Here is a 12,032-nt window from a genome sequence, read left to right on the forward strand (position 1 = left end):
ACGAAGCTCTTTTCTTAGACGCGGCGGCTGCTGCTAGGAGACGAACCTCTCCACCGGAGAGTTTATTGCAGCGCGCTAGAGTCTACTTGATTCTGAAGATTATGTGAAAAGTATGTTTGGTTAACATCGCTGGATTGCAAATAGGTTTCACCGTTTTAGGGGAGAGGGTATGTCCTATGCTAGGGGCTTATATAGGGAATATTCATTTTGGCTCACGGGCACATTTCAAAATGCTGAAATAATATTCCGTATGTAGGGAACAAGGGAAGTGGTAATACCGTAATAGTAGTAAAGAAACATGTCTGGTCAAAACTGTGCTAAATTTGTCTAAGTTTACTCGTCTAAACACGTTTAGATACCTGAAGAGTGAACTCTTCCTTCCGTTTAAGTTTTTGAACTTGTGGTGGGTGCCAATTTTCTTCTTTATATTCATAATCACAAAGTCAAAACTTACACAGATCAGAAATCAGATGATAGCTGGGGCTGGTCTCTGAAGTACTCCACTCTTACAATGAACAGGCTAGAAATGCACACGAATAGTACAAGTATAACAGATCTATTATTCTCTGTGTAACAATCACAAAATGGATCAGCGTCTCATGGATTCTTGTACAAGCAAAATTGTCCAAAAATAACAGCCTGATTACAGGGACATTTGATACAAACTTCCTGCTCAGGGAAGTACAAAAGTGCATCACTTTCTTTACAACAGTCTAATTTATCAAAATTCAGAAGAATAACTACAAAGGTGTTATGTCGACAATGTGTTCAGTACATTGATAAAGGAAATAAAAATACCGAGTAAAATGGGGGGAATGGTGACATGTTTACCACCTCTCTGTACTCTTCGCAAGCTCCTTCGCAGTAACATATCAATATCAAACAGGGCCACCATGATGACCAATTGGACATTCTGATCTCTCGAGTCACATGGCAATGCAAAGCCTTGCAATGCCGCAGCACCGTAGCAGGGCAGAAGAAACACATAGGTACTAAAAACCACGAAAGATCAGAAAGAAACTAATTCCCCACCCAGAAAAACAGCATCTCTTCCTTCCCGCAAAAAACAGCAGCATGTTGGTTTGCATTAGCATGCTTTTATTGTCCATAAGAAAGGCTCATCTGTATAAGAATAAAATTTTCTGCAACTACCTGAGGAGACCATCTTTTCTCAGCTCGCAACCTGAACAGCCTCGACTTCTCCATCACTGTAATCAGCCCAGGACTTTGGCTTTTCAGTCATGCTTGAATCATCTTGAGCATCTTTTGGGACTGAAGAGTCATCTTGGACATCTTTGGGGGCTGTTGCGTCAACTTCAGCACCTTCAGAAACTATGGTTTGAATATCAGGCTTCACTTCACCATCTTCACTTTCCACATGGTTGGTCTTCTCCGTGTTCTTGTTTTCACTTCCAGCTTCAACATCAACTCCACTAGATGTATCATTTCCTTCAGGACTAGTCTCGCCACTTTCGGAAACTTGTGGGGATGCAGTCTTGGGTGATTCGACAGGACTATCTGGAGATGATGGAAGCCCATCCAGTGAAGCTTGGATACCGGCTGGCGATGCTAGAGACTCGTTTGGCGATCCTGGATGGCCATTAGGGCTCCGAGATTGACCCGGCACAAACTCCGCCGCATGAGGATTCATCACTTTAGGGGATGTGTTTGCTTCTGGAAGGACTTCACCACTTGGCAAAACAGGCTTGTTACGAGGCACCCGGTGCCCTGATCTGTTGAACCCTCCAGCTAGACGTGGACCATAAGGGACCCTTGCCGTTGCAGATTGGTGAGGGTGCTTACGGAGAGGGATGGATAACATTGGGGGTACATTGGCTGGTGATGGCAATAGTCCTCCATGTTCTCTGAAACCTGGTACAGCCATTGAACCAAAAGCTGGTACAGTGGCTGGACTGAATGGAGCAGCAGCAGCAGAAAGCTTACTGGTTGTCTCTTTAGCACCTTCTACTGTGGAATCATTCTTTTCACTTCCAGATGGTGAAGATTTCTCATTTTCGGCCCCACTAGACAGCTGTTCTTGATTATCCTCTCCTGGGTCTCTTTCATCATCATTGGACGAAGAATCATTTGCCTCAGTCAAAATTGGTGCTTCTTCATTTGGGACGTCAGCTTGTGCTGCTGATGGTTGCTTCTTCTCTGTATATGTCTCTGCTGAATCTGAGGCCTTTTCAGCTTGATTTAATCCTATGGAACCATTGGTCTGTTCACTATCAGAATTGGAAGATTTGGGTTCATCTGTTGCTTTTGATACCTGCGAACTGTTATCCTTTGGTGACACTTTTATTGTTCCATCTTTCTCTTCAGAAGGGCGAACATTGCTTTCTTTCGGAGCCTTAGCACTTTCAAGATTTACATTAGGATCAGTTGCATGCTTTTCCTCTGTATGTGCATCATTCAATGCTTTGACAAGAGTTCCTGGTGCAGCTATTGCAACTTCCTTGTATGACAGTGACTTCCTTACTGTTTGACTGACAATTGGTGCTGCAGATGGTATCACCTTGGCAGCTGCTGGGGTTGCTGCCATGGATTTGGGATTGGGTGAATTTTCCCCACTGTTTGATTGGATAGCAGGGTTACTTGCTCTGGAATTGAAGCTCGAACTCTTTGCCAATTTCTTTGCAAGAGGGCTGGAAGCAACAGAAGCTGCGGTCTCATTAGGTGAAACTCGAGGGGAAGAGAAGTTGGGTGGAGCTCTGCCTTTGTATCTTCCATTCTCGTTTACGGCATTTGTATTGATCTTTGCCAGGTTTGGCCTCCTCACGCTTGCAGCAGTTTTGCGATTCCCTGTGGTTCTTCCCTTTGGAACAGCCTCTTGCCAACCCTCATCAGATCTGTACTCTTCAGTATAATCAGCTGGAGGCATGTGGACCACAGTGTTACTTGGTATTTCATCATTCAGTTTCACTTTCACTTGCTCAACAACTGTTCCGTTCTCTTTGACTTCAGAGTTTTTCTTCTCGGTTAATTTCTCTTTCACTTCAGAGTTTTCCTTCTCGGTCGATGAGCGATCATTGTTAGCTGGAGGGCTCCTTTGATCTTCATCATCGGCTATTTCAGATGGGTTTTGCCCGGTACGACCTTTTATCTACGATTCATAATGTATATTTATGAGAATGATTGCTAGAGCAGTGAAACAACAGATAGAAAGGTTTGTGTCCAAAAAAAAGATAGAAAGGTCATGAAGATGAACGTACTTTAGCACGGGCTTGTTTCTTTAGCATTTCCTTAGCCTTGAGCTCATCATCTGGATTGATATAATCTAGAAGATCTGATACACTGACAAAAGGACAATATAAGATCCATACTTAAGAACCAGACAGTATTCGAAACTGATTATTCTGTAAATACAAAGACACATTTAGATTTTTCCCAGTTGACTCTCTTCCATTTGCACTGCCTCACAGTAAAACTGATTCAATTTTGAAGCAGGCCATTCACTTTTATTAATCCATGTTGACACTTACAATATGTGGTTCACTAGCAAACTGGAAAAAAATCTTTGCCGTCTCTTCAATTTAAATATTTAGCTATTGCAAGCTATTATGTCATCTACCTCAGATGGCCTCTGCTTGCTATTGAAGCATCAGGCTTTGGAGTACCGTTGCGTGCTGCTTCCTGCTGCTCTAGTGCCTTCGATTCGAAGTATTCCAGCCAGGCAGCAGCATCCTGTGGAAAATATGATTCAACAGATTCCCTTGTTGCTATGAGAAAGGCAGTTCATTGGTAGGAACTGAAGACTAAGTGAAAAAATCACCATCAGGAAGATCTTCTTTTCTTATTACCTGTGTCCGAAGATCTTCTGATCCGAGCTTTGATTGAAGTATCCGTAGAGTGGTCTTTTCATGTTGGACACTCAAAGAGTATGCTTCCATTAAAGACAAAGCAATAGCAATAGCATGATAACTAGCAGCCGTCTGTCAACAAAGATGAACTTTCAGTTTAACCTCGTAAGCAGGCGCTAGTGTATGTGCCAGAGCATAACAGTCACACTGAAACACGAGGGGAGGTTGAGTTGCGCACCTGTATATGATCAACACCAAGCAATCGTTGGTTGCATTTTAACGCCTCATGCAAGTAACGGAGTGCAACATGGACGTTACCCAACCCTTCTTCCATCATAGCAACATTGATGTAAGTTGCAGCAGTATTAGGGTGAGATGGGCCACATGTCAGGTGCAAAAGATACAAGGCACGATTGACATACCTGAAATATAGAAATCAGAACATCATGTAGTTGAGATATTAAGAAGAATATACAAATGATAAGTAACTGGGGCAAAAACACACCACTAAGCATGGAACTACAGTAAATGAAACTATGTCTAGGAGGAACTAGACACTTTTTGATATAGTAGAAGCGGGACTAGACGTGACAATTCCGAAATTCGTCCCTGACAGGAATCGAACTCCGGTCGTTGGGGTGCGCCACTGCGACCCCAACCACTGGGCTAAGCCCACGTCGTCGGAACTATAGTAAATGAGAGAGTGCACTTACTTTAGCGCCAATTCTGTATGTTGCAGGCGATAGTAGAAAACAGCAAGATCTCCATAGCTTTTCATAGTATCTGGGTGATCAAGTCCAAGTTCCCTCTCGTTAATATCTAAAGCCTTCTGTTGATAGATAGTTGCCTAGTACAAAGAGAAAAAGATTTATGAAGCCAGACTCCACAACACAAAACAACAGGAGATACTAACAAACAGTTTATATGCATTAAAAGCTAAACACATGACAAGTGCATGGCAGCTCCAGGTCACTCAGATGAGCAGTATTATTGCATTAGTTACCACTAAAGCAGCTTACAACCTACGCATTCCACGTGATCATCACATTTCAGTGTTGTCCAAAATAATTCCCATCATGCCAACTGTAACACTCTTCTGTACAAATATTGTTAGTTCAAGGAATCCCAGTGCCATTCCTTGAACTAACAATATTTGTACAGAAGCTAGTGCCATGTAAATTAGACTGAAGAGTGTTACTGAATACTGTGAAAAGAGAGCAGCAAAATCCCAAAAATATGATACCTGGTTGAAGTCGCCGGTATGATAAAGCACTACTGCCAAAAGGCTGTACGCTCCTGCAGTCATTCTGTGATATGGACCACAAACTGCAACCAGTTTTGCAAGAGCCTGCACCATAATATACATCCAAGTGCAGATTGTATAAAGTGATTGGAGTAGTCTTCAACAAATCATAAGATATATATGTAATAGTAGGACCAGGACTTTGTACCTTTGTGCCGTAGTTAACAGCATCTTCAAGTTTTCCTTTGTCCAGGAAAGTCTTGGATGACTCCAACAGGGTGCGACCATCTGCTGACGAGCATGCAACATGCTGCAGAAAAGAGACCATGGTTAACAAACTATTAATTATTTATGCATTTCTCAGTTATTTGTAGTTTTCACAAGTTCAAAATTTACCTTGTAGATAGGAACAATACTGATAATATCTGACTTTCTGAATGGATGTGGCATATCCATATCGTAGTCTTTGGTAACAAGCTCAAGTCCTACCTATTTGATCATGATTCCAGAAGTGAACAGGTACAATCAGAAATGCCGAAACTAAAAATAATATTAACAGTGACATCTAAACTATTACCTTATGGCAGACGCCACGGAGAATGGCATACTTTCTCAGATCAAGGCTATATTCATCTTTCCATCCCAAGCCAAATCTCTTCATTAAAAAGACCTCCAACCATTTCTGCCTGAGATTATGATCCTCTACGCACTTGCCATCGTTATTTTCTTCTGGAAATGGTCCCAGCAATATATTTAAACATGATGCAACTGATTCAGCCATGTCATTTATATCATCAACAGCTGCAATAACAGCCCGAATTACGTGCTTAAATGCTCGAACTACCATCTCGTGTATACAAAGTGACTGTATATGCGGGAGCTTATCAGAAAGCTCAACCTGAAACACAGAAGATGTAGAAGATTACTTCATTTTGATGTTTATGATATGTTGAATGTTCTTTTATTTGTTCAGATAAATGAAGATATGTTTTTGACTCAAAAAAAATCTTGAACTTGAACAAACTAAGTAGTATTTACCACTTGTCCCAATGAACGCATCTGAAGGCCTCTGGTGTGCATAAAATCCGTTAATGTCCTTCCATCAACAGGGGAAAGCTCAAGTGAACCAAAGTCTGCTACCTGATAACAGGATAAGGATGAAAATAAAATAATGTGCCACTCAGAGTACATGTTAGTGATAGCTGCAACAGAAGTACAATATATTACCAATTTTGGCAGGGCAGTATCATCATAATATTTGTGGGCCATCTCAATCAATTCATCGGGGGACTGCAAAGAGAAACATCGGATCATAAAGCATGCTGTAACAGTTAGGAATGGGACTAGCGTGTTGAGAGACATAATTGTCACCGACATAGAGCACCATATCAGTCTGTTTCCTGTAGCAACTCGACAATCAGCTAATGGGCAAATTCTTCACAAACTAATGAGGGGCTTAACTGTCCTTAGAAATATAATTCACGAACAAACCAACTATAATGACAGTTGAGACACAGCAAGGCCACCTGTGGACTAATCTACATTTCCGTTTGGACATCTACTTGGTGTGATGTTATTTGAAGAAGCGGGATCCAGTATAAATTAGTTCATGTCGCCTGAAAACATTTAAGAAATCTCCAATGCAAACATGGTGAGGGAAAAACCTTAGCATGAAGTCCAGTTTCAGATTCTCTTAGTCTTTGGAAAGCAGCTTCTGATAGCGCGCTCTGCAGAATAGCCTCTTTATCCTCCTGTATGGTGACAGTGTTTGCATCGCTTGTATTTAGCGAAGTACTTTCTTTCGAGGATGCACTCTTTCCACTCTTGTCATCTGACTTCTTCTTGATCTCCTTTAGCTGACCAAATTGTTTACCCAGGCCCTTTACTGTAGGAACATCCTTAGTCTCATCACTTTTCTTTGTGTCGGTCTTCTCAGAAGTTTGACTCTGTAGATGTTGTACCCAGCAAGCACCAAGCTCCCATCTGATTGGTCTTGTTTCTCTTGGAGACTCACCTTCAAGATTCTGCAGGCTATCTGTAATTATTTTACGAACAAAATTTGTAGTAGTGTCGCTCTCTTCAGAATCAGAACTCTGCAAGCGCTGAACTGCTCCAGATGACTGAACACATGATTTCTGAAGCAGCATCCTTAAGCTGCCAAAGGAAAAAAAAAAAACAGTCGTAGCTGGTTTTATCTAATCAATACAATGGCAACGACAGCAAAAAAAATGACCAAGTGAGCAGAGCTGAAGTAAATTATTTAAAATTGGCTTTGGGTGAACTCGTGTTGTTAAGTAACCACAAGAAAACAAACGTGCATCATTTAAATGCCCCCAGTACTAACCTGTTGACATTGAGAGCGTTGCTACCTCCCTCAGGCTGGTCTTCAATGTGAATGTCCTGCTGTGCTGGAACAACAGTTGTTAATTGAGCATCCAGTGGAACTTGGACAACAGCTGTATACCCACAGTGCTTCACAAGAACCACACCAAGAGTAGCAGTATCCTGTAAACCAGTCGAAATACTATATGTGTTAACATAAAAATAAAAATAAGTAAACCGTAGTAGCCTGCATCAAAGAAAATATCTTACATGTACTGTTGCACTCTCATCAGCAGTGATTCCCTTCAACAAGTTCCTCTTAGCAAGTTCATCAAAAGATACTCCTGGAGCCTGACTTCCATCTAACTTAACATCTAACTTCGAACTTGCATCTGCTTTATCTTTTGTCACAGTTATTTTTATATCCCCAATTTGTTGCGTGTGCAAAACTGGACTTGCAGTGCCATTTGTTTTCTCATGTGAACTCTTGTCGTTGGGGATCAGTTGCTGGATAGCTGCAATAGCTTTAAGGACACCAACATCTACAAATAAGCTATGGAGTAGGAAAGCCTTCCTATCTCTGACTTGCCTCTCCTCGGCTGTTTTACAAGGCATTGCGGCCAGGATGGCAAATTCTTTTGCCCATGGTCTGTGGTCATGTTTCCCATCTCTTCCCAGGCCACCGCCATTGCCACCCCAAGTTTCATCTTCTGTTGGAAGGGGTGGGAACACTGATGGAGAATCAGCAACAACAGGGGGAACGACCCAAGTGTTTGACCGGAATCCGTAGGGAAGATTTCCAAACTGGAAAGAAACAAGAAGTAAATAGCAAACTTCAAATCTCCAAATTGCAGTTGTGAACTCATGATTTCTAGATGCAAACTGATTATCGCATATATTGGTTTCAACATTCAGGTATTATCACATATCAAAGCCCATCTGATTATTTTTATCTTTTTGCTAGAAACCAAGCATTAGTGAATCTCACCTTGTTGTGCTCAACAAATGCCTTCATAAGAGCCTTGTAAGCCTGCAAATCAGAAACACGTTTCCATAAAAATGAGCAACCAATGATCAGAAATAGAGCAGACAAGTTCATTGGCTGACTTACCCCCTCGAATCCGCGGTTCGTCTGCTGCAACAACCCAACAAGGGAGTGGCTAATGAGTGCCCGCTTCCCAGATGGATAGAATCCAGCCCGGGATGCCACGATTGTCACCGGCTTCCCGTTACAAACCCTCACCTGCATAGTGGCACCCAAATTCAAAAGTTAGCGAACTATAACTGCAACTGATACACAGCTACACTGAAAAACTAGGCATCATTTGTGACATTGACTATACTGACTTACTCGCTGATACAATTTTTATATAATGAGCTAAATCTACATGTACATTAAATGCAATAAACATAATAGTACACAGTATAACTATCTTAAGTCTTATTTGCCACTTATATATATAATTAATTCAATAACAATAGTGAGTAAAAACCTCACATCGATCTGGAAGAAGTCGTCCTCTCTCTTGTCATCGACGAATGGACGCGTGGACCTCCTAATGTCTGAAATAGACCACGTTTACAATTAAACAAAACAGTCGGAATCTCTTTTCCAAATACAACTCGAACCTACGTATTTCTGTACCCAATGTGCTAGAAGAAAATACAGAAAAAAGAAACTTGCGCTGCGACTTACAGTGGATAGGCGGCGAAAGGTTAGAGAAGGAGAAGAAATCATAGAACTCCCCCAGCTTCGGCGGCGGGTACATGGGCTCCTCGCCGCCGCCACCGCCAGCGACCACGGCGCCGGGTGACCCGGCCTCGGCGGCCGCATCAGTGGCGGGCGCGGGCTTCTGCTCGGGCTTCCTGACCCCGAACGCGGTGGTGCACGCGACGACGTCGAGCAGCCGACGGACGTGCGCGACGGCGAACTCCTCTGTGTACTCCTCTGCGGCATTGCGACGGGTGTCAGTGCGATAATTTGCGTTTTAGTCCTCGGATTGAATGCTATTTGCGACGGTGCCCTCTTCGTTTACCTTCGACGATGCTGAGGTGGCAGGGCTTCAGGGATGCGATTTCCACCGTGTCCTTGAGCTGGGCCCCACGGACCTGCATTGCACAAGAAAGTAAGTACATGCTGTCAGCTAGCGCGAATCTTGAAACAGTATGAACAACTGGATATGTTATGTGTACCTCGTGGGAGAGAGAGAAGCTGGTGAGGTGGCACGTATCCACGTGGACGGCTAGGAGCTTCCGAACGTCGAGGATCCTATCCGTCGATATGCCCTAGATGTGCAAGTAGCATATATGCATTGGTCAGTCATTGTTGAACACTCTTGCTTTTTTAGCTTAAAATTAAATTGAGCACTTAATTGGACCTCCTCTTCTTTTAATTCAATTTTATGTTGTTCGGTTTAACGTCTGACAGGGCGGGCGTAGCGTCCCTCATGCCCGAGCAGTCGCAAGCGCAACGCTATGGCTCAAGTGTAGTTATGTGGAACATCGACCTTTGATTTGCCAGGCTTCAGAAACTTTCTACGTCCGCCATTGGGTATGGATATTATTCCACATGTATGTGAGGTTCTTTTCTTAATCTTTTTCTAGGTGATTTTGTCAAGTTTGGCCACCAATTTGGCATCTCTCAAGTTTTCCTTTTTTTCTAAATATGTCAATATGAGCGTGTGAACTTTAAGTCTTTAAAAGTACCTAAGCATGTTTAGTCCATGCTACGTACGAACCACTCATAGGCCGGGTGGCTGGGTACCACGTAGTGGAAGGCAATGGTAGAATGCACGATTGCTTGTACAGTTACACGCGAATAAACAAGAAGAGAAGAAAATGCCAAAGGTGCATGTATATATTTCGTGGACTGTAATTTATGGAGCTCTCCGTAAAATGTTGTGCAATCTGAAAATCGAGGAAGGAGAAGATAAAGGTAAGACGCGGCGTCTCTCACCTTGAGCGTGAGGTGGGTGTAGTCCGGCGTCTCCACGGTAACGTCCAGCACCGTGGGCAGAACTGCATCAGTAGTTCAATTCATTGACATGTAAGAAGAACAAGTTGAGTAAACACCAATGAAAAAAATAGCGCGCTAACATAAATAGCGTGGGCTTCAGAAAAACGCTATAGACGCTATAGCGTGCTAATAGCGTGCTATTTTTCAAAATAGCGCTTAACAAAAAAATATGAAAATTCAGGATTTTAGCATATATATAATAATAGATATAGCACTCTGCAGCTATAAAATCTCGGATATGATATTTTGCAGCCAAACATCAACCAGAGATAGTTCACATAGTCCATAACTTGATATGACATAGTCTCAAAATCACAAACCATAATTTATATTCACATTGTCTCGAACTAGAAGGACTGAAGGAGGGGAAAGGAGGCACGGGGTGAAGGCGTGAAGGTGAAGCTAGGCGTGGCCGCTTACCACCGATTGACAGAGGAGAAGGGGGCGGAGCTGCGCCATCACGTCGTCGCCTGCCGGGCAGAGCAGGTGACAAGGAGTTGGGAAGTGCGCGATCTGAGTTTCTTAGTCTAGGGTTGCATGGATTAGGAATTTAGGATACATAAGTGGGTCAAAATATGGAATGAGCTACTAAAAAACTACTCTACAAAATAGCGTGCTATGCGGAATAGCGAATAGCGCCAAATAGCGTGAAATAGCGCGTCTTTAGCGCGTGTAGCATCATAGCGTACCTAGAATGCATAGCGTAGCGTCCAACTCGCAAATACGCTATAGCGCCGCTATTAGCGTGAAATAGCGCGCTATTTTTTTCATTGGTAAACACTGATAACAATTCAATCCACCCATTGACCAGAAAACCAGTACAAACAGATTGAAAGCAAGGATGGATTGAATTCCATGTTCAGATTATCCTCTTCTAAACATGGAATTCAGCAAAGAAGATAATCTGAACTTCAAATTCAGCAGATAAGCCAATTTTGCAGCGCACCTTTCTCTTCCTTCTTCTTCTTGTCGCCCTTGGCCTTGGGCTTGGCCTTCCCTGCCTTGGGCGCCATAGCTGCACCTTTCCACGCTAGCTAGCTACAAACCTCGCTCGCAATTCCAATCCCAATTCCCAACGAACTGGGAATCTGAAGGCACGGCGCTAGCTACCGTGCTCTTGGCATTGCAGAGAGGCAGACGAGGTAGTGATGAGAAGGAGATAGAGAGTGAGCGAGAGAGGTGGCTGGAGAGAGGATAAGGTGATATATAGCAGTAGCTAGGTGCTACGAGCTAGCTAGGTAGCCTGAGCTGAGCAGCTTCTACTGGCCCTGAAGCTGAAGGTGAAGGGCGTACGTCGTTCCAGGCAGAGTGGGAAGAAGAGGACAAGAGCGCAGCAAAGGTTGTGAATATGAATAGTGGATAGAATGTTACATTAGTTCAGAGAAAAAGGAAGGAATAGTGCAAAATGCTTCATGAATAAATAGTGGATGGGAAATCAAAATGTTGTGGTTACCAGCAGGGGAGAGTGGACATGGGTGTTTTGTCGGTCAACTGGTGAATGTAATGCAAGTTTTAAGTGTCTGTGTGTGCAAGTGTTTTAGTGGCGCCGCGCTGCTGATGCCTCTGGCGAAAACATTGGCAGTACAAAGAATGGTGTTGATATCATTTTTTCACTGCGAGGACATGTATCTCCGTTTCTGAAGTTTTC

At 43.0% G+C, this 12,032-nt stretch overlaps 1 protein-coding gene across 1 annotated transcript; it reads right to left on the minus strand.

Annotated features, from left to right (window-relative positions):
• Positions 1-537: 537 nt before the first annotated feature.
• On the minus strand, positions 538-11,588 carry LOC127305585 (protein REDUCED CHLOROPLAST COVERAGE 2). Its single transcript, XM_071821216.1, has 23 exons — positions 11,331-11,588; positions 10,325-10,386; positions 9,562-9,654; positions 9,405-9,477; positions 9,065-9,316; positions 8,862-8,931; positions 8,480-8,606; positions 8,357-8,398; positions 7,639-8,172; positions 7,391-7,551; positions 6,711-7,200; positions 6,274-6,336; positions 6,085-6,186; positions 5,624-5,944; positions 5,443-5,535; positions 5,255-5,356; positions 5,047-5,151; positions 4,517-4,650; positions 4,042-4,225; positions 3,804-3,935; positions 3,575-3,687; positions 3,216-3,297; positions 538-3,106 (listed from the first exon to the last, which is right to left on the minus strand). Exons 1-23 carry the CDS (start codon positions 11,395-11,397, stop codon positions 1,172-1,174), a joined length of 5,337 nt encoding a protein of 1,778 aa, XP_071677317.1. The 5' UTR covers positions 11,398-11,588; the 3' UTR covers positions 538-1,171.
• Positions 11,589-12,032: the final 444 nt, after the last annotated feature.

Source organism: Lolium perenne, chromosome 6 (assembly GCF_019359855.2).
Source record: "Lolium perenne isolate Kyuss_39 chromosome 6, Kyuss_2.0, whole genome shotgun sequence".
Lineage (NCBI taxonomy): Eukaryota > Viridiplantae > Streptophyta > Magnoliopsida > Poales > Poaceae > Lolium > Lolium perenne.